The sequence below is a fragment of the Pelobates fuscus genome, chromosome 3, assembly GCF_036172605.1.
Source record: "Pelobates fuscus isolate aPelFus1 chromosome 3, aPelFus1.pri, whole genome shotgun sequence".
Lineage (NCBI taxonomy): Eukaryota > Metazoa > Chordata > Amphibia > Anura > Pelobatidae > Pelobates > Pelobates fuscus.
In genome coordinates this window covers 83,515,062-83,538,393 of record NC_086319.1, presented here as the reverse complement: position 1 = coordinate 83,538,393, position 23,332 = coordinate 83,515,062, and the positions used below count along the sequence as shown (strand labels likewise).

Below are 23,332 nucleotides of genomic sequence, written 5' to 3'. Positions count from 1 at the left end.
GAATTGCTGAAAATTATCGTTGGAATTGCAAATTTTATTCCCAAATAGCTGGACAAATAGCTAGGTTACAGAAATATTAATTTATTAGGAAAACCTTGGTACTATTCCCATTATAGAGAATAAACCTCTTAGAGTAGTCTAGGCATGATGATATGAGAATCCTGTTTCACACTTTTCTCCGGATAGATTTACAGTAATTTCATGCGCTTTATTATTCGAAAATGCTTCAAAGGCTTTGCCATATTTAATTAGCTACCAACCTAGAATCAATGATTTATGTAACTATAGAAACAAGATTGAATAATAGAAAGACACCTGACATGAATTGGTAAAGGTGCACACATAGTTTGGAATATAGAAATATTACGTCTCTATCGAAGAGTCATATTTTTCTTAGGTTTATTTGTATTTTCCCTCGAATTATAAATTCTACTACGGGTATTTTTATTTTATTTTATCAGCATTGCAATTGTGACTTCCACATTCACCCACTTCCAAATATCTTATCAGGCTATATGTAGCAAACATATTGTTCATTTGGTCCCAAACATATTGGTCATTGTTTTCCTTTCCCCACCACACAAGTATGTATCTACCCTTATTATCACTTTTATTTTTTTTAGATTCTATATGTAGCATATTTTTGAATAACAATGGAGCTGATAAAAGCATTTAAAGACACTGCCAACATGAGTATCAAGTAATATGCTATAAGGGTCCTAAACCCCTTGACTGCTGTCTAGATGACTGTACCACCCACCCGGTGCCCCCCCTTTCCCAATGACACACAGAGACCGTATAAAGTTGGGTAAGGGCATCGGCCACAGCTTTATTTAATTTTTCCATGCCAGCAACATAAATACTGTCAGCTGTTGGGGTGATTGCCCAACAGACAGGTCTATCCCCACAAACCATGAGTCCATGAGCAGCCTGCCTCCGCCATCAGCTCCCAACAGGCTGCGACTCCCCAAGCCTCCTCGGCAACTCCATCACTTCTGCCTGCGCTGGCCAGGACTCCCGCATGCTGTGACAAAACAAGAAAAGACAACCAACAACAAGCACCAGAAACAAAACCCACATTCCTTCAATAACCAAATGTCCTAAGGGCGGGAGGGCGGGAAAGTCAGGATCCCTGCACTTCCAAGAGCTGACTGGTAAGTCCCCTCCCCTCACTGTCCTTATAACTGTCTTCCATCTTAGCAACTATGTATCCATATATCCCCCTCCCATCTGCTCTTCCTTTAAGACTCCTTATCCTAGCCGCAGTCATGTCCCCCCTTCCTTGTCAGTCCAGGGAGGTGTCTTGACTGCTGTCTAGATGACTGTACCACCCACCCGGTGCCCCCCCTTTCCCAATGACACACAGAGACCGTATAAAGTTGGGTAAGGGCATCGGCCACAGCTTTATTTAATTTTTCCATGCCAGCAACATAAATACTGTCAGCTGTTGGGGTGATTGCCCAACAGACAGGTCTATCCCCACAAACCATGAGTCCATGAGCAGCCTGCCTCCGCCATCAGCTCCCAACAGGCTGCGACTCCCCAAGCCTCCTCGGCAACTCCATCACTTCTGCCTGCGCTGGCCAGGACTCCCGCCACCGCGATGACGACTTCCCCTCACGCCTCCTGCCGTCATCGCGCCCCCCGCCGACAGCGCAGCCTCAATCCCACTCTGCAAACCCGTGTTCAGGATGTCCAACCCTATCTCATTTAAGTGGACCCCATCCCTCCTCATTAAGTTCTGGTTCTCTCCTTCCAGCTCCACGTGTCGAACGACCACCCCACCTAGCCGCCGGACAAATTTCCCCACTGCAATGTTCAGCTTGCGCCGGCTCTTCTCCAAACCGCGCGAGTGCGGCAGCGCGCGCCAGCACGGCCTGGAAACCACCTCCGACCAAACCAAGGTCATGTCCGGAAACAGCGCCATGCACCTCGCCAAGTCGTGCCGAATCGCGTGGAGAAGGTCCACAGTCCTGGATACCCCCAAGTCGTTCCCGCCCGCATGGACCACCACCACCACCGGCCCTGACACAAACTTACGGAGCTCCACGAACTCAGGATATACTTGCTGCCATCGGAGGCCCCTAATGCCCTTCCACCTGACTCGGGCCAAGTCCACTGAGAACCCCAAATTTCGTCCATAGGCCCGGTCTTCAGCTCGCCTAGCTGCCCAGTACACGTAGGAATGCCCTAGTATCCACACGTACCGGGGCCGCCCACCTACAACGAGAAGAGGGTTACAGCATATGAGGTCGGACATAAGACTTAAAACGCCCCGACTCCCATCTTCCAATGCGTTTAATGCCCGCAGCCGAGTAACCCAAAACACTTGCCTGGGTAGCCGCCCCAATCCGAAAGGAATGGGCCGAAAACCCTTGACTTTCCATACCACCCGCGGCCAATGCTCTCTTCAGCATTGCCGAGAACTGATAGCGTGTTAGGGGAGACCCATCCGCGTGAGCCAACAAAGGGCCTCCCCGCTCCGGGCGCACCTCCAGAAAATCGTGAAAAGCCCCGACAGGACAGACGACATCCCTCGTGGCCCCTAAACGAACCCAGGCACCCCGGGCCGCCTGGTCCGTCTTAGAGCGCCGCACAAAAATGTCTACGGAGGAAGTAGACCACCGCACATCCGACAATGCCAACGGCGAGGCCTTCCCCTTGCTCGGGGCTACCAACTCGCCGATGCGAAAGGCTCCAAAAAAGCAGACCGAGAAGGCTACGCGAAACAACTTCGAAACATAATCCGAGCCACAGACCCGCGGCAAGACTAAAAGAATCCGCCGCAACATTTCCACCGAAATCGGACGACGACGATCCGGGCGACGCCGCAGTCGCCACCCCTTCACCACCCTCTGGATCCCAAATTCCTTAGTAACATCCCGCCAGCCCATAAATCGAAACAAGAAAGACAGGGCAGCCAGCGCCTTCTCCGCTACTGCGCAAGACCTACCTCTCCTGACCAAGTCATCCAGCAACACAAGAGTCGCCTCCGTACGTCCCATTTCCGTGGATACATCCCCGTCCCGTGCTGCCGACAGCCACTGTTTCCACACTGCCCGGTATGCCTTCCAGGAAGCCTCCGCCAAGGAGTCCGATACCAAGCCCATCAGGCCTCGAAATCGAGCTTCCATAAGGAGTCCGGACACTGCAGACCGGTCCGCCGCGCCTCCGGCGCTGCCTCGCGAAACCGTTCCCACTGCAAGCGAGACAATGCATCAGCCACCACATTTTGCACACCCGGGACATGTTGCGCCCGCACCCAAACATTAAACTGAAGACTAAGGAGCACGAGGTGATGGAGAAGAGCCAAAACTGGTGGGGACGAGGAGGACGATCGTGCAATCACATGGACCCCACTCATGTTGTCCGTGTGAAAGACCACCGTGTGATTTCTCAGCTCCTCACCCCACAGTTCCAGCGCGACCACTATCGGAAACAGTTCCAAAAAAGTCAAATTCCTTCGAAATGGGGAAGCCTGCCATTCCTCCGGCCACTCCCCCGCGCACCACTGACCCCGAAAATACGCTCCAAAACCAACGGACCCCGAGGCATCGGTAAACAGATCCAAGGCAGCATTGGTGGTGGCCTCCCTCAACCAGCAAGAGTGCCCGTTGTAACGTCTGAGGAAGGAGCTCCACACTGCCAGATCCGCCCGAAGGCGCCTCGTGATCCGAATGTAATGGAAAGGTTCCTTCACCCCCACCGTGGACAAGGACAATCTACGACAAAATGCCCGACCCATCGGTAACACCCGACATGCAAAAACCAAGTGCCCCAACAGGCCCTGCATCTGACGCAACTGAACCTTCTTGGAACCTTTGACTAAGTCCACCAACCGCAGCAACCCCTCCAACTTCTCTTCCGGAAGCCGGAAAACCATGCTCTCGGTATCGATTTCGATACCCAAGAATGAAAGGACCAACACCGGGCCAACCGTTTTTTGTTCGGACACAGGAACCCCGAACTCAGACGCCACCCGCCGGAATGCCTGAAGCAACGCTGTACAATCCTGGGAACCCGACGGACCAACAAACAAAAAATCATCCAGGTAATGTGTCAACGAACACAAACCCGCAACTCTGGACGTGACCCACTCCAAAAAAGAAGAAAACAGTTCGAAATGATAACAAGAGATAGCGCAGCCCATGGGCATACACATATCATAATAGAAGCAACCGTTAGCGAAACACCCCAACAAGTGAAAGCAATCCGGATGAACCGGCAACAAACGAAAGGCCGATTCAATGTCCGATTTTGCTAATAACGCCCCACGACCGGCCCGCCGCAGGAGGAGCAATGCCGAGTCGAAGGACGCATAACGTACCCTGCACGCATCCCTGTCAATGTCATCATTGACCGACGACCCCGAAGGGTACGAGAGATGGTGAATCAATCGAAAAACTCCCGGATCCTTTTTGGGTACCAGACCCAGCGGAGACACCCTCAGGTTGTGGAATGGGGGGGAATCAAAGGGGCCGGCCATGCGGCCCCGTTGAATCTCCGCCTCCAACTTTTCCTGTAACAAAGCCTCTTTTCCCCGCGTGGACCGAAGATTGTCCGCGAACTGGCCCTCGTCCGACAGCACAAAGGGAATCCAGAAACCCGTTGTGAAACCGTCGAACAAGAGGCTAGCAACGTCCCTCTTAGGATACTGGACGAGCCATGGACGCATCTTTTCCACGCTCACTGGAGTCCTCTCTGCGAGGAACGTCGTCCCTACCAGAGCCCTTGGAGGCAGATGGTCTGCCCTTCTTAAAACAACGGAGAGCCGGGTGGGCTCCCCCACAGTGGGCACACTCGTGCCGGAATCTGCAGGAGCTAAACCACTTACAGTGGCTCTCGTTGAAGAGCCAACAGACTCCCTTCCTCTGACCTGCCGACGTACCCGTGGGGACGCCGGCCGCCCCCGAAAAGGGAGAGGGTCTACACGGGGTCATAAGTAGCAGCCACAGGCTGCCGTCCTGCACCCCAAAACCCATACCCGGACACGCCGCCATCTTCTGGCGGAATAGCTGGTCGTATTTGAACCAGCATTGCCCTCCATAAACCTTGTAGGCGCCCCAAATTAAGTCCAAATAACCAAATAAAGAGGGGGCCCTCTCAGGGAAACGGCGCACTAGTACGCTGGCAAAGATATTAAATCCTTGCAGCCAATTACCGAACGTACGCGGGATAGCCTTACCCTTTTCTCCCTCTAATTGTTCGCCACGTCGCGGTCTGTCCACGGACTCCTTGTCTGGCGGAACGAGAGAAAGGAGATCCACATACTCACCACGAATAATCTTCTCTTGCACCTCCGCTGGCACATGTAAACCTAGGGGAGCCAGTTCACACCCTGGGAGAAAGGAACCAACCCCAACCCCATGACCCCTCAAACTATCCGCACTACCGGGACCCTGAGCCCCTAGACCAGTACCCCTGGCTTGCCCCTCCACTAACATCCTCAGCAGGCGCAACACCTCGCTATCCTGACCTGAACCCCCTGCAGCACCCCAGGCGCCTGCGCATGCTGACTCACCAAATGAGGGGAGGCGCAGGGGCCGTCCTCCATCACCTTCTCGCTCTTCCTCAGACTCCTCCTCCTCACCGGACTCCCCCTGGAGCCTCCCAGCTCCCAGAGGGGCTGCAGCCGACACGGCCTCCCGACCGCCGGCATCCTGGCAGTACTGCAACCTTGGGGCTGCCGCCTGATCCGCGGCACCCCATGAACCGGCCGGTCCTGGGGACTCCCATCTCCTTGGGGCTGCTGTCCGGCTCACAGCACCCCTATTGCTGCCTTCTTCCGCCGGCGCTTGTGGTCTCCGGGCGCCCGGCGTCCTATTTCCGGCGCGGGCACCCACTTCCGGGTTTTGCCCGTCGCCGGCTGCTGTCGTCATATCCGGCGCGCCGGCCGTGCGCGACCGGCGTCGTGACGTCACTTCCGGCCGCGCCGGAAGAGAAGGTGGAGGGCTCCTGGATCTTCCCGCCGAATCGCCATCTTGGAAATGGCTGCCGGACGCAGCCGCAGCTCTCACCTGGGACCGGATCGCTCGGGGGGACGACACCAGGCTCGGCTCCACATTACCAGCCACTCCAGCTCGCCGGCTTCTTCGGCCTTCACGACCTCCTCTCACCGGGCTGGGAGACAGTCGCGACGGCGGCCTTGAACGCCTGGCCCGCCGCCCACCTTCCACAGGTCGAGCCTCTTCACCGGGGACGCCATCCATGCCGGCCAACACCTCTGCTAACGAGCCTGCACCATGTGCAGCCCGGTAAGCCTGCAACAGGGCCACCAACGATTCCTGGGAAACGTCCATCACTCTCAAAATTCAGGAACAGGTAAGTATAAAACTTTTTAAGAATAATGTCTATAATATTTTTTTTTTTTTTTTTTTTTTAAAGGGGTCAGCAAAGAAAGACAGATGCAAATCTGAAAATCTGAAAGTCAGGATCCCTGCACTTCCAAGAGCTGACTGGTAAGTCCCCTCCCCTCACTGTCCTTATAACTGTCTTCCATCTTAGCAACTATGTATCCATATATCCCCCTCCCATCTGCTCTTCCTTTAAGACTCCTTATCCTAGCCGCAGTCATGTCCCCCCTTCCTTGTCAGTCCAGGGAGGTGTCTTTCTGGGTTATTTTGAGGTGACAGTTGACCTTTAATAGGGTCTTCCCATGCATCCTATGCATGTAAATCAATAAGCGTAAAATGCCTGGTGTTTTTGTAATTATGGCAAAAATCACACATAAAAGGTATGTTAAAGGACCACTATAGGCACCCAGACCACTTCAGCTTAATGAAGTGGTCTGGGTGCCTGGTCCAGCTAGGATTAACCCTTTTTTCTGTAAACATAGCAGTTTCAGAGAAACTGCTATGCTTACCTATGGGTTAATCCAGCCTCTAGTGGCTGTCTCATTGACAGCCGCTAGAGGCGCTGCCGCGCTTCTCACTGTGATTTTCACAGTGAGAAGACGCCATCGTCCATAGGAAAAGACTGGCTGAATGCGCACGTGGCTCTTGCCGCGCATGCGCATTCAGCCGGTGACTGAAGAAGAGGGAGGAGAGGAGGAGGAGAGCTCCCCGCCCGGCGCTGGAGAAAGAGGTAAGTTTAACCCCTTTCACCCCCTAGAGCCCGGTGGGAGGGGGGTCCTAAGGAGGAGGGGGCTCCCGCAGGGCACTATAGTGCCAGGAAAACGAGTATGTTTTCCTGGCACTATAGTGGTCCTTTAACTGAAGGGTGGCATATATATGAAAAAGTTGACTGTTATAGGTCTGTGTATCAATCTGTGTCAGTGTGTCTATGTGTGTTTGTTGGTGTCAGTGTGTGTCTCTATGTGTCTTTCAGTGTGTATGTATGTGTCAGTGTGTGTATCTATGTGTGTCATTGTGTGCATATATGTCAGTGTGCATTTGAATGTGTATGTATGTTTCAATGTGTTTATATGTATGTATCTGTGTGTTAATGTATATGTATGTCTGTGTAAGTATGTATGTTTGTGGCAGTGTATTTGCATATGTGGATACAAACATACCCATTGATTCAATCACCAATACTACACACAAATGTATAAACACATTTAAAAACCATCACTTGCTTTCCCATGGGGAAGTCCTAATGCCCGCACAGCGCTTTCTGCGCATGCGCATTAGATTCTCCCTCGCTGTGACATCAGAAGAGGTGAAGGCAGAGCCAGCGCTGGCATCGGGTAAGTGTTTTAACCCCTTAAGGACCAAACTTCCGGAATAAAAGGGAATCATGACATCTCACACATGTCATGTGTCCTTAAGGAGTTAAAGGGGTTTTAACCCTTTCATTGCCATGGGGAAGGGGGTGCTGGGGCAGAGGGACACTATATTGTTAGGAGTACAGCTTTGTTTTCCTAACACTATGATGTTCTTTTAATTCAAACACCAATACTACACACAAAAAGCACACATGCATTTAAAAAACAACATTATACACATACACCCCCTGCATTCAGATTGGGATCTACCACAGATGGGGATCTTCCTTTTGGCCACCTTTGCGCTAGAGGGAGACCCATCAAATGTTTTTGCACCAGCGCCCTCTCTACATTAGCTCAGAACTGGTTATTTCTGTCATGCATCTCCACCTCAGACATTGTGTAAAGTCTCTGCTTGCTTTAAATCTTGTGGTGGACCACTTGTTAGGGGACCCGAGTGTCACTGCCAAGGCTACCCTTTCCCTTCAAAAGTATCATTCAGCACAGTAACCAGTGATTATAACTCCGTACAATAGCTGTAGTGTATAGCAGTATTATAGCCTTCCCCCAACCCATAACTTAGTCGAGACTTAATGCTGGGAGAAGAGCTGGTTTTATTGTCACTAACACGGTCATTTATACACGGACCTGGTGCCTAAATTAGTTTAATTGTGTTAAACTAATTATCTCCTGGATACAGAGGGTACAACACATAATATCCATCCAAAAACATAGTAAAAACCCACAGGAATCCCACATATTATATATCCTCGGATAGCTCTGATTCAAGCTGGCAAAATAGCACTTGGATCCATGCAGAATTGGGGAACTGCCACCGTGGTAATGATTTGACCAGTCGCTAGCAATGTTCATGCCTAAAAGAGTTCCATGACGAAAGGGCTTTGACCAGCTCATGTGGACTGAAAAGAAGGCACTGCTCTTTACTCACCAGGAGCGATAGTTCCTCATAATCTTCTGTCTCCCCTCCAAAGAGCGCTCTCATGGCTGCAGGGGAGGGCTGGCAGCCTTTGGCCTGGGGGGCAAATCCAGTCAAGTGGCCCATTGCACCAAGAGGAGAGTAAAAACACCTTTCCCATGTGATTGAAAGGGGGAGCGGGGGGAGCAGTCACCTAAACAGACACTCAATGACAAGCACACACACACTTGCTGATTTGGCGCACACTAAAAAACACAAACTCACTGACAGGCACACGCACACACTCACTGACAGGCACACAGACACACACAGAAAGACACACTGTTACAGGCATACTGACAGACAGACATACTGACACACACACACACAGGCATACTGGTTGACATACACACACACAAACTGGCACACACAGAGACATACTTGCACGCACACACAGACATACTGGCGCACACACACACACAGACATACTGACACACACATACACCCAAAATTTACACTTTTAAAACCAGTAGACAGTGGCTGAGTAGTGTAGTGGGGGGACAGGGGCTGTAGTGGAGGGTATAAACTGTAATTGGGGGGTTTAGGAAATGTAGGGGGGATAGGTGCTTAAGTAGGTTGATGGCTACAATTTGGGAAAGGGGTTGTGGAGTGGATGATATGGGTTGCAATTGGGGGAAGAGGAGCTGTAGTGGGGATGTTATGGGGCTGTAGTGGGAGGCATGGGGCTGAGAAAGGGGGCAGGAGCTGAGAGGGGGAAAAAGGAGCATGGAAAGGGTGGTACAGAGCCTTACTAAGGGACCAGAGCCTGACTAAGGGACAGGGGATGGCTGAGGAGGGGGACAGGGATTGAGGAGGGGGTAGGGGCTGAGGAGGGGGGCAGGGGCTGAGGAGGGGGACAGGGGCTGAGGAGGGGGGCAGGTCTGAGGAGGGGACAGGGGCTGAGGAGGGGACATGGGCGAGGAGGGGACAGGGGCTGAGGAGGGGGGGCAGGGCTGAGGAGGGGGGAAGAGAGGGGGCAGGGCTGTGGAGGGGGAAGAGAAGGGGCAGGGCTGAGGAGGGGACAGGGGCTGAGGAGGGGGGGCAGGGCTGAGGAGGGGGGGAGAGAGGGGGCAGGGCTGAGGAGGGGGCAGGGGCTGAGGAGGGGGCACAGGCTGAGGAGGGGGGGCAGGGCTGAGGAGGGGGGAAGAGAGGGAGCAGGGCTGAGGAGGGGACAGGCACTGAGGAGGGGGCAGGGCTGAGGAGGGGGGAAGAGAGGGGGCAGGGCTGAGGACGGGGCAGGGGCTGAGGAGGGGGCAGGGGATGAGGAGGGGGGGCAGGGCTGAGGAGGGGGGAAGAGAGGGGGCAGGGCTGAGGAGGGGACAGGCGCTGAGGAGGGGGAGGTAGGGCTGAGGAGGGGGGAGGTAGGGCTAAGGAGAGGGTAAGGGGGGCAGTGCTGAGGAGGGGAATAAAAAAAAAAACTAAAGTGTATTTCCCCCTCCCTGAGTCTTACCTTAAGCCAGGGAGGGGTGGGCAGCAGCCAGCATACAGCAACAGTCAGTGAAGTCTGGAGCCTGCAGTTAGTGGAGTCGGCCGGCCTCTGCTCTTCTCCCAGACTCCCCAGCGGTCCTGTGAGAAGAGCAGTGAAAGTCACGCCCCCTCCTCCTGACATCATCAGGAGAGGCCGGCCGACTCCACTGACTGTAGGCTACAGGAAGAGTGAGGTAAGTTGAAAAATCTGAGTCCTCAGCCAGAGGCAGGGGATTCAGATTTTCCTTTTTTGCTGGATGTGGGCAGCCCTGGCCCCTGGGTTTAGGGCGGCCTGGGGGGCAATTGCCTCCCTGCCCCCCTTCCCAGCCCGCCCCTGCATGGCTGGTTAGGAAGTGAGGAGAAACAGAGTTGGAAGTTGGCTGAATATGGAGACTAGTCACAGCCAGGCCTGAGTTCCATATGGTTTGTATGTAAGTCCTGTTATAGTCTTTGCGCCTCTTTGGAATCTTCTCAGTGGTTTGTTGTGGAGGGGTAGGTGGTGAGATCCAGGGGTTTGGGACACTGTCTTTGTGAAGAAAACATGAAGGTTTAGGCATATGGGCCACAGTGATTATGCCCTTTTTGGGAGTGAGGTGCGGGGTTGTTCCTGGTATGTGCATGAGTGACTAGGGGTTCCGTCAAAAATCTCAAATCATATTTTGAGGGAGTCATCATAAGTTTGGGGCTTTTTTCAAATTATTAAGTGGGGTTGCGGTTGTGCTTGTTTGTCCATATTATGCTCAAGTAAGTCTTGCTCCAAGGAAACAACTTGCAAGCACTGCTCTATTCGTGCTCTAATTATATGAAGTATTATACCATAATGATTCTCATACAGTATTTCATACCCTAGGGGCTCTTACCAGTGCCGGATTAACATAGGGGCTGATGGAGCTGCAGCTCCAGGCCCAGGCCCATGGAATAGGCCCATTTAAAAAAAAAAAAAAAAAAAAAAAGTTTTGCCACCTGACTGGTATTTTACTGGCACAGCCGGAATTTGAGGCTGCCTGGCCGTGCCGGTATTGCATAAATAATGGCAATACAAATGCAGGTATTTTTCTCTAAATAAATGGAGATTACAATACCAGCACCGAACACTGAGACACTAGGAGACAAAGACACTAGGGGACCATGGGGACACAGACACTGGGAGACCTGGGAACACTGAGACACTTGGGGATGCTGGAAAACATGGAGACACTGAGACACTAGGGGACACTGAGACACATGGGGATGCTGAGACACATGGGAGCGCTGTAAGACATAGGGACATTGGGAGACACTGAGACATTGGGACACGGAGACACTATGTCCCCATGTCTCCCAGTGTCCCCATGCCCACCAGCAAGTGTCAATTGTGTCTCAGTGTCCCCAAGTCTCCCAGTGTCCGTCTCCTATGTCTCTCAGTGTACCTAGTGTGTGTCCCAGTGTCCCCATGTCTATGTCCACAACTGTCCCCATGTCTCCGAGTGTCCCCGAGTGCCTGTCTCCTAGTGTCCCCTAGTCTCCCAGTGTCCCCTAGTCTCCCAGTGTCTGTGTTCCCATGTCTCTGTGTCCCTAGTGTCTTAGTGTCCCTAAATGTTTCAGTGTCCCCATGTCTCCCAGTGTCTGTGTCCCTAGTGTCTCATTGTCCCCATTTCTTCCAGTTTCCCTAAATGTCTCAGTGTCCCCATGTCTCCCAGTGTCCCCATGTCTCCCAGTGTCCCCGGATCTCTCAGTGTCCCCATGTCATGAGAGACTAGGGGACTGGGTGACATGGGGGCACTGACACTGTGATACATAGGGACACTGAGACACTGGGTGACTTGCGAGACTGAGACACTGGGAGACAGGAAGACACTGGGAGCAATCCATCTATACAGCAGAATCAAACTGTGAGTAGTTTGTTGGTGAATGATTTTACAGAATTTTCTTTGATGTCACTCCTTGTGATTTACATCATGTGATGTCACGCATAACTAATTAATTATACAAATGATTAAGGCTGATATTTTTTTCCAAGTAAGGTGGCAACCCTGAGTCAAATGGGTCTGGTATGCCTAATGCAACACACAGGGATGAGGGAGTCTGACTTAAAGTGAAGGGCTCAAAAACTGGATATTGACAGAAATTTCACCTAAAACTGTCTGAAATGCGAAGTATTGTGATTAACACTGTAAGTCCCGTGTGATGGATCCAGGAGCTGGTTCACTTAAAAAAGGCTTTGTTGAAATTCAGGATGAAAACATGGAATTTGTATATATGGTGTGTATACCTTTAAATCTGTCTCAAACGAGATAAAATTAGGTGCACGCCAAATACTATACTTTTAGCAAACAGGAAATTAAAATCACCTTCCAGTATAGGAAACTGTTTCCTGTGATGTAATGAATCAGTGTAACACTGATGCGTAATGACACAATAATATATGGTGTGTGTGTCTTTAAATTTATGATCTTTAAGTGGACAGAGTATATACCAAGTGGTGTACTTAGAAGTACGGAGATATATTACTTATAAGGTGGAAATATAATGAAAATGACTGTATTTCATAAAAATGGTTAAAAATCAATAAAATCCAATGAATTCCAAATTCCAAAGGTATACACACCATATATACAAATTCCATGTTTTCATCCTGAATTTCAACAAAGCCTTTTTTAAGTGAACCAGCTCCTGGATCCATCACACGGGACTTACAGTGTTAATCACAATAAGGTGGCAACCCTAACTACTCTTCACATACTCTTGCTTAAAGAAGCACTATCATGAATACAATCATGTATTTAGGAATACAATCATGTATTTATATATAATAGGAGTCCCAGAAAATATGGTGTTTCTGGTCACCCTGATAGTATGATGTGATATTAATATTCCTTATACACCTCACCGGGCTCAGTATCCAGCCCAAATACAGCATTGCACTCTGTATTCTATATGTATGCTGATTATTCTAGAAGCACCCACAATGACCTCTGCTGATATTTACTTAAGAAGTCAATCTTTTTCCAGCACCAAGTGACATGTTGTGTCATTACGGAGTAGTTCATGTGTTTAACGCAAACATGCTGACACATCTGTTATTTGTAAAAAAAAAAAAAAACCTCACTTAAAAAATAAATATATGGATAACAAGCCAGCCATTCTTCTGTGGACAATCTAAGCTGCAAATACAGCCACGTATAAACAGTAACGTCTATATACTGGAGGATTTGCCAAAGAATGCCTCAATGTAAAACTCTTGGAATATGTGACTGTGTTTGAAGTCTGTGAGCATATGATTTGGCAGGTGTTTAAACAGAAACTAGAACACGTTATTTAGAGACGTATATAAAAATAAAGGCTGAAGACCATCTCGTAGATGGATTCCAGTTATACAGATGACTCCTTTGGCTAAATGTTGTGAGCGAAACCTGGCTGCTCATAGGCAAGTTGGATTTATTTCATACAATATAATAAGGCATTAAGAGGCAGATACATTGCTGTATGAATGTATGAAAGTGTCGATGTAAAAGAAGAGAGTTTCCCTAAACTAAAAGAAAAGAAGGACATGACTGCGTGACTATACCTGTGGTCAAAATACAGTAGTTCCAGTGACTGGTTACAGTACATTTATAGATTACATTACACTCAGTATCCTCTTCATACAGAACATTATACTCACTGCCCTCTTCATACAGTACATTACACTGTCACTTAGTATCCTCTTTATACAGAACATTACACTCACTATCCTTTTCATATAGTATATTACACTCAGTATCGTCTCCATACAGTACATTACAATGTCACTTAGTATCCTCTTCATACAGTACATTACACTCACTATACTCTTCTTATATATATAGATCCCCTAGACAGGTAGCTGGGCAGGTGGGCCGCACTTGGGAATGGGATGGCAGCTCACTTAGCCCAGCTGACACCACTGATTACAGCAGATCTAAGGATGCCAGAAAGTACAGGCCTGAGTGGCCTTGGCAGCAAAAGCATCACAGCATGGCTCCAGGACATCACTGCTTTGGCAGCTGGAGTGACAGGCGAGTTCTGGCATCCCGGGAGCGGGAGGGGTTGGGAACGGAGGACAGAGTGGGTCATAGGGGCCCCACAGTTTTCAGCAACTGGGGGTTCGGTTAGTGAGTTGAATGCTGCACTACATGGTGGGAATTCACTATGTTTAAAATCTTTTCTAAATTCGTGGGGTACAATGACAGGAAACAGGTCAGGCTTTGTGCAAGTTTGGATACCACACACAGGGTCACAAGGTTGGGGGCAATGCTACTGTGTTTCCGGAGATTGAAGCGAGTGTTGGGGGTGACGCGGTGACAGCATCGGGTGTGTAGGTCACTTCTGAGGTGGGTAATTAGAACTGAACTGTCTGGTTGCATTATTGGTGTGGCCAGACAGAATGCTTATGTTTCCCTTTCAGGGGGTTCCGTTAGTCCTTTTAAAATGGAAGATGTAAGAAAAAAATTTAGAAGGGGGAGTTTTGGTCAAATAAGTAGAATAATTAATTGGCCTGAAGGAAGAGGATAAGAAAGATGCAAAGGAAGTGAGGAATGAGAACAGTCTTTTGGTAATTGGTTACAGGCTTTTTTTACATCCTTGCGATTGTAATTGTCGAGAAGGCACCGTTTTTTTGCTCCCCGTTGTTCTGTTATAAATAAAAGACAATGCAAGTGGGGCACCAGATGTAAGTTCAAGCACAAGTGTCCTGGCTGTAGGGAGCCCACAGACTAAGCATGTTCTTCAAGCGGGGTAAGACCAGTTCCACCACTGGCGCATCTGGGAGTACAACTGCTTTATTCCACACAAACTCAGCCTTTTTTGCACAGACCCCCAGGATGGGGGTCTCCATTCAAAAAGTACACAAGCCCCTCCCAGGGTTCCCATTGTTTGAGAGATTAGTCAAAACTGAGTAACTCAATTATCTCTCAGTTAAGGGAAACTGTATGAAACATACATAAAACACCCCTAAAACATATTTTACAGTTCATATCTCCCGGACGTCGTTTGTCTAGTTGGTCAGGAAGTAGGACGGGCAGCGGTATGAACTCTGCCCGCGTTCATGGCCTAAAATAGTTCAGGGCATTCGACGACCATGTACCGCTGTCTGTGTTTTGGAGACAAATGGTGGCCACCCAGGGAAAGCACTTGAGTTAATCACTTAATTTGTAGTTAACACCATCCATTTGGGAAACGAACAAGGGGGGTAGTGACAACCAAAAAAGGGCATGAGTCTGCTACAGGTTGTTATTAGGGATTGAATAAATGATGTGTTTTAAAAGTTGGTATGTGATTTAAAAGTTGGTGTGGTAGGTTTCGAGCTGGCCTGTGGATCAGGACCTAGGGGTGTACGCATATCTTGGTACACCCCTACATTTGCTCATTCGGGCAAGTTGGTATTATTATTATTATTTTTATGATATTTATAGAGCGCCGTCAATTTCCGCAGCGCTTTACAATGGGTGGACGAACAGACATGTCATTGTAACCAGACAAGTTGCTCAATGAGCTTACATGCTAGAGGGAGTGGTGTCAAATGACACAAAAGGTAAGGATATTATTAGACTAGTGACAGTCGCAGAAGAGGAATCAGTTGGTATGGTAGGTTTCGAGCTTGCCTGTGGCTCAGAACCTGGGGGTGTAGGCATATCTCGGTACACCCCCACATTTGCTTATTCGGGCAAGTTGGTATGGTAGGTTTCGAGCTGGCGAGTGGTTCACAACCTGGAGATATAGTGGTATCTGGGTACACCCCAACATTAGATAATTCGGAAAAATTGGTTTGCACTTTATTATATTTCATGATGTTATCATTATTATTTCATTATGTTGTTATATTGTTATGGTGTTATGTTAATTGTATGGGTCATTGTAATGTTGTGGGGGGTTTGTTATATGCTGTGTCATAGGGTTTGTTTGGCAATTACTTTTTGTATTAAAATTTATATTATATTATATTAAAAGCTGTGGACAGAATTTTACCCAACATATTGGTGTCCGTGCATTATTGGGTATGTATGGCGGGTTTTATTCTTAATTCCCAAGGGTACGACTATGCACCTGTCAAGTACATTTGGGGGTTATTCATAAAAAGTGTCATGTTCTAAGACGTGTTCTAAAGTACTAGAAGTGGGCATTCAATGAGGACATGTACCGAACAATTGACTGCTAATTTGTTGCCAAAATAGAGGGAAACATTTTTTTTCACACAGTCTGGACCACAATTTCCCTTTTTTTTGTCAAATCTGTAAAATATTTGTAAGTTGCTTTATTGTAGAATTCTTAACGTATAATTCATCCCCAGAATGTTTGGTATAAAATACTAATGGACAGATTTTCCATCATTAAAGTGTACATATAATTTGAGAGAGAATGTACAAAAGGAAATATGTACAAGAGGAAATGTTTAAAATATGCATTTGACCTTTTCTGACATTCCTTGGAATGTTCCCATAATAACCCTGTATATTGCTAAATGAGAGGGTAGCGTACATGCAGTGACTCTTTTCCTAAATCCCATGATTCTGAAATCAAAAAACATCTGTGTAAAATTAGAATCATGAGTGCTCTTCTGTAAAATATATGTAAAATTCTGTGTTCTGATTACACGTCACCATAACATACATCGGATATGCTCACTAAACTAACACTGTAGCTCATTAAACGGTACATTTTCAGGAAATCACCAGTGAAAAGCATATTTTAGGCCAATATGTTGCAACTGGAAGATTTCTCCAGATAGCTTTGTTCTATCTCAGTTTTTATTAGTCTTAAATTTACAATTCCTGGGTGTATTTCCAAAAATAAAGCCTGTAGTGCATGCCCCATGTTAACTTGAGAACAATTGATAGTGGGATTATACTTTTAGGGTTAAAAAGAGAAACAGTAAATATTCTACAGCTCTATTTTTATTCCAGCTTGGCTAATTTGGCCAAAAATATAATTTCCTTGGGTATATTTCAATAAAAAATATGTCAATTATAGGATATAGTAAAGTAAAAAAAAAAATGCAACATATTTTTTTTAAAAAGCATATTTAATGTGTTTCTTCATCTGTTATTGACTGGATAGATGTATGAGCTAATGGCCACTTTTTATCGAAAAGTTTCGGCCCTGTGGAACGACATTACAATTCCCGACTCCAGATAAGTTTAGTTGTTGTGTACCAACTTATAATTTCTGGCCTTTGGGCCTCTTCCTTCAGCTTATTTCCATTCTTCCTCTCTCTCTGCTTTCTCCTATTCTCTTCTTTTTCTGTTTATTTCTGTGATTTAAATGTATCTCAAAATTGGTGACCTAATATTCTAAGTAACATGTTTTAACAGGCTGACTGTTTGCACAATATCACCAAATAAACTGGGAGAATTCAAAGTAAATTTTTGATCAAAATAACCAAACTGGAAATAAATTTACATGATTTTCCGATTCAGCTATTTTGCCTTAAAAAGACACTCCATTGCCCAAAAACAAAATAGATAAAAATCACTGTTTAGTAGATATACCCCAAACTAAAACTTACGTTTTTTACGTGCATTTAATTATGCTTTTTTTTTTCCAATAAGGGTAAATCTACAAACAGCTACCAAACTCTGCAGTTCTCTTGTCTGCTGCCTCTTTGCAAGCCCTCCCTTCTAACCCTGTTCAGACTTTCTGTGGCTGTCCAATCACAGATTTCCCAATGCAGCTCAATGTGAAGTCTTTGCAAGGCAGTTGATCTGAGAAATTGCTAAGCTGAGCTCCACTTAGCTAACCAAACCAGGAAGTAACGGGACCTGTGGTCTGCATGAAAGCCAAGGGGGTCTAACCATTTTATTTTATAAAAGTGTCAGTTTCTATTGAAATCTGTACTTTTTGCAAAATAAAAAGCTAAAGTGCTTTAGGGGCCTAGAGTGTCCTTTTAAGTTTAAAATCGCGTTTAATTACTGACAATTCTCTAATAACATTGTGATTCTTTAAAACTTTGTGAGTCTTTAAAGTGAGAAAACCCTGAAGGAATAGAATTGATAAGTAAGCAACACTCCACTCCGAAATTGCTTATCTATCTATCTATCTATCTATCTGTCTGTCTGTCTGTCTATCTGTCTGTCTGTCTGTCTGGCTGGCTGGCTGGCTATCTAGCTGCTATCTAGCTATCTGTCGGTCTGTGTTGTGAAAATATTTATTGGGTATTAAATACTAAAAATAATATTTAATTAAAATTATCAAAAGTGAATTAATAATTTATAATAATATATATTTTTAAAAACGATATTTTGGCACTGTATACCCTTGATTGGTCTGAAACTAAGAGTTACTGTATTTTAACTCTTATTGACCCTGAAGCGACTTTACAGTATACATTTGATTTCAATCCCACAATATCTCTGACATTATTAAATATATATATATATATATATTTAATTATTTCCCTTAGATGCTAATTTAGTTACAACAGTCTCCGCTAATATTCGGAATGTGACCAAAAGGAGGCAGGTCAGTGAGAGCAGAGTGCAATATATTTAAAGTAAGCTCTTAAGTTACACATACAGAAACCATAACATTGATTTTTTTTTTCTTTCCAAGAACGGAACCATCAATTAGATTTTATCATGCGTGTAGTGGGTGACTTTTAGTCACTTACAAGGGAGGTCAGCAAGCATGCTCATTCTGTTGAAATAGCAAGTGATTAAGATAGAAGTATGTGTGGGAGGTAAGGTCAGACAAATTGAATCTCCCTGTTATTCCTGGCAGACTTGTTCACAGTCCAGGAATTTTGCTGATATGAATAAATGGCCCAAAATTTGCACAAAAGCATCTTATATTTAAAATGTATAATTTTGCCTGTATTTTTATTTTGTTATTTTACTCTGTACATGGAGTGAAACATATCTTGGCCCTCTCCAGTGAGAATATCCACATAAATATAGAAATTCAACATGTGGATGATTATGGCCATTGTAATACAAAAAGCAATATCAGTCGCGGAATTAATATAGTGAGGGCCCAAGGCAAAGGTGTTCAAGAGTTAGATTTTCATCTGTCATACATCTTCCAAAGATGCATTGCCAGCTTGGAATCCACCATTTGATCATCCTTGCAGGGGTTTATTTTTTGGCAGTTTTTGTGTGTTTTATTGTGTGTTTTATTGTAAGCATGTGTTTTTGTGAACGTAGTTTTTTTGTGTGTAGTTTTAAAATTGTATTGCAGGCCCCTGAACAGACCAGCCAGTCTATCAGGTTTGCCCCGATGGGCCCCAAAAGCCTGCAGGCACCGGCTGCACTGGCGGTAGTTCTGCCAATGATCAATATAATTATTGTAGCTCACTGTAGTGTTAATGTTTCCTATAGATATAAGCAAAAAGCTATACATCAAACTATATAATTATATACAAAAAACAATCTTTATCACATAAAATACAATAACCAATACCATGATACACAAATAATACAAAAGAAAGTCATTAAAGGGACACTCCAGGCACCCAGACCACTTCTGCTCATTGAAGTGGTCTGGGTGCCAACTCCCACTACTCTTAACCCTGCAAGTGTAATTATTGCAGTTTTTTTATAAACTGCAATAATTACCTTGCAGGGTTAACTCCACCTCTAGTGGCTGTCTACTAGACAGCCACTAGAGGGCACTTTCTGGTTCCTAGCACAGATTATCTGTGCTAGAGCGTCGCTGGATATTTTTAAAGCATTTAGAAACAGAATGATATATATTTTGGCTCTTCTCAGTGCTCAAGGGTCTCCCCCATTGTGGCCACATTTATTGTATGGAATATAAGTCAATAAGTCAATCAGTGTCGTCCAGGTGGATGAAATTGGCACTAAAAATGCAAAATTGGCAATTCCTTTTTATCAACTTGATCAAGATGGGGAGGGTAAGCCGTCAGTGTGAAGCAGGCCCTGACGGGCCCGGTGGACCGCGATGGCCATGGGCCGAGGCCAGCAGGAGAGATCAAGGGATCTCGCCTGCCGGCCTATGCAGGGCAGCACCGGCCCTAAGAGGGAGTTCTGTCCCCTCACGGGCCGGTGGAAGGAAGAGTGCACACAGAGCTAAACGCTCCGTGCATGCAGGGCAGGCAGTCTATCTGTCTGTTCAATATTATCAGAGCGTTGCCATGGTAACCCTCGCATGGGCGTCCGCAAGAATTTTTCCAGGGGGGGGGGGGGGGAGTGGGGGCATAATTGTAATGACATCCATGCTTGGTCCCTTTTTGACAGTGTAGTGAAGGGGAGGAGCATAGTCATTATCACATAAAGCCAGGGTGAATAGCATTTTCACAACTATGGTGTCAGGAATACATGTTTGTATTCCTGACACTATAGTGTTCCTTTAAGCAAATTAAAGGAACATTCTGGTCACCATAACAACTTCATCTAAATAAAAATGCTATGATGCCATTAAGCCCCTGGGTGCTATCTTTCCTTTAAGGGGTTAAACCACTTTCAAATGGTTTAACACCAAAGGCTTCCTCCAGCTCCAGATTTCCAAGTCGCTCGGTGGTATTCGGCTTCTGAAGCGGAGTGTCAGAAAGTGCAGATTGACGTCAGCCAGATTGGCTAGAGTGGTCAGTTGACGCTCTAAGCCAATCGCTAGTTCCCGGTTCATAAAAATGTTTTACTTTTTATGAATGGGGAGCTACTGATTGGCTTAGAGTGCCAGCTGATCGCTCTAGCCAATCAGCGACACCCCTCCCCAGCGGCCCTCTGTGCTTCCTGACACTCAGTAAATAAAAGTGAACACATTAACACTGATATTTTTTTACCTGGGGAGATGAGAAGGTTTCCCTGCCAGGCCCAGGTACCAAAGCCTTATGATGTGGTGTCCAGAATAAAGTGGAGGGTTCACTTCACTTGTCCTTCCTGCTCCAATCTCCTTTTCTTCTCCTTCATTTGACACAGTCTTCTTTTTCTTCTGACACTGTCTTCTCTCCTTCTGCTCCTTTACCTTTCTGCTACTTTCTGCCTATTGTGCTCCCCCTTCTGCTCCTGTCTCTCTCTGATCTTTCTGCTCCTTGCAGACCCTTTCTGCTCCTTCTCCTATTTTACCTTTGTGCTCCTTGCTGTCCCTTTCTGCTCCTTGCTACCCTTTTCTGCTCCTTCTCCTACTTTACCTTTGTGCTCCTTCTGATTCTTTCTGCTCCTTTACCTTTGTGCTCCTTCTGTCCCTTTCTGCTCTTTGCAGACCATTCCTTCTCCTTGCAGACCCTTCCTACTCCTTGCTGCCCCTTCCTTCTCCTTGTAGACCCTTCCTGCTCATTTCTGTTCCTTCGCCTACTTCATCTTTGTGCTCCTTCTGTCCCTTCCTGCTCCTTCTACTTTACCTTTGTGCTGCTTTACCTTCCAGCTCTTTGCTGACCCTTCCTGCTTCTTGTTGACCCTTCCTGCTCCTTGCAGACCCTTCCTTCTCCTTGTTGACCCTTCCCTCTCCTTGTTGACCCCTGTGCTCCTTGCTGTCCCTTCCTGCTCATTTGTGTTCCTTTGTGCTCCTTCTTCTTTACCTGTTGTGGTCCTTGCTGTCCCTTCCAGATCCTTGCTGCCCCTTTCTGCTCATTTCTATTCCTTCTCCTTTCTGCTCCTTCCTTCTCATTTCTGATCTATAGGCTGTCTCCCCCCCCCCCCCCCATCCCTCACCTGATCTATAGGCTATCTCCGCCCCCCCCCATGCCTCACTTCCCTGATCTGTAGGCTATCTCTGCCCCCCCATGCCTCACTTTGATGATCTGTAGGCTATTTCCCCCCCCCCCATGCCTCACTTCCCTGATCTGTAGGCTCTCTCTGCCCCACATATGCCTTACTTCCCTGATCTGTAGGCTCTCTCTGCCCCCATATGCCTCACATGGAATGTGAGGGGGCCCGGTCTGTGCTGGGCGCTTTAACAGCGCGACCGGGCCCCCTGTAATGACATCAGAGCTGGGAGGAAGTGATTCCCCGGTCACTCCTCCCAGCATACTAAGAGCCCGAATGGGAGGAAGGAGGAGGAGGAGGGAGTCAGAGTGGGAACTCTGACTCCCATCAGGCTGAGCCCCCACTGGACCCCAGGGAAAGTCACAAGGTAGGAAACATTTTCGATATGTGTGTATGTGTATGTGTCTGTGTGTTTCTGTATGTGTGTGTGTGTCTGTGTCTGTGTGTGTGTGTGTGTCTGTGTCTCTCTGTATGTGTGTCTGTCTGTGTCTCTGTATGTACGTGTGTCTGTGTCTCTCTGTATGTGTGTCTGTGTCTCTCTGTATGTGTGTCTGTGTATCTCTGTATGTGTGTCTGTGTCTATGTTTGTGTGTGTCTGTGTCTCTGTGTGTCTGTATGTATTTGTGTGTCTCTCTGTATGTATTTGTGTGTGTCTCTGTATGTACGTGTGTCTGTGTCTCTCTGTATGTGTGTCTGTGTCTCTCTGTGTGTGTCTATGTATGCATGTGTGTGTGTCTCTGTATGTGTGTCTGTCTGTGTCTCTCTGTATGTGTGTCTGTCTGTGTCTCTGTATGTACGTGTGTCTGTGTCTCTCTGTATGTGTGTCTGTGTCTCTCTGTATGTGTGTCTGTGTATCTCTGTATGTGTGTCTGTGTATCTCTGTATGTGTGTCTGTGTCTATGTTTGTGTGTGTCTGTGTCTCTGTGTGTCTGTATGTATTTGTGTGTCTCTCTGTATGTATTTGTGTGTGTCTCTGTATGTACGTGTGTCTGTGTCTCTCTGTATGTGTGTCTGTGTCTCTCTGTGTGTGTCTATGTATGCATGTGTGTGTGTCTCTGTATGTGTGTCTGTCTGTGTCTCTCTGTATGTGTGTCTGTCTGTGTCTCTGTATGTACGTGTGTCTGTGTCTCTCTGTATGTGTGTCTGTGTCTCTCTGTATGTGTGTCTGTGTATCTCTGTATGTGTGTCTGTGTCTATGTTTGTGTGTGTCTGTGTCTCTGTATGTGTGTCTGTATGTATTTGTGTGTCTCTCTGTATGTATTTGTGTGTGTCTCTGTATGTACGTGTGTCTGTGTCTCTCTGTATGTGTGTCTGTGTCTCTCTGTGTGTGTCTATGCATGCATGTGTATGTGTCTGTGTCTCTGTATGTGTGTCTGTATGTATTTGTGTGTCTCTCTGTATGTATTTGTGTGTGACTCTGTATGTATTTGTGTGTGACTCTGTATGTACGTGTGTGTGTCTCTATATGTGTGTGTGTGTCTATGTATGCAGTGTCGTACACACAAACCATGGGGCCCTGTATGTATGTGT

At 46.9% G+C, this 23,332-nt stretch overlaps 1 protein-coding gene across 1 annotated transcript in view; it reads left to right on the top strand.

The window, feature by feature from the left end:
• The first annotated feature begins 3,298 nt into the window (after positions 1–3,298).
• SLC34A1 (solute carrier family 34 member 1) overlaps positions 3,299–23,332 on the top strand; it is a 146,860-nt gene continuing 126,826 nt past the window's right edge. The window contains exon 1 of the mRNA XM_063446157.1: positions 3,299–3,747. Within this exon, the coding sequence (XP_063302227.1) occupies positions 3,299–3,747 (449 nt within the window). The remainder of the gene's footprint in view (positions 3,748–23,332) is intronic.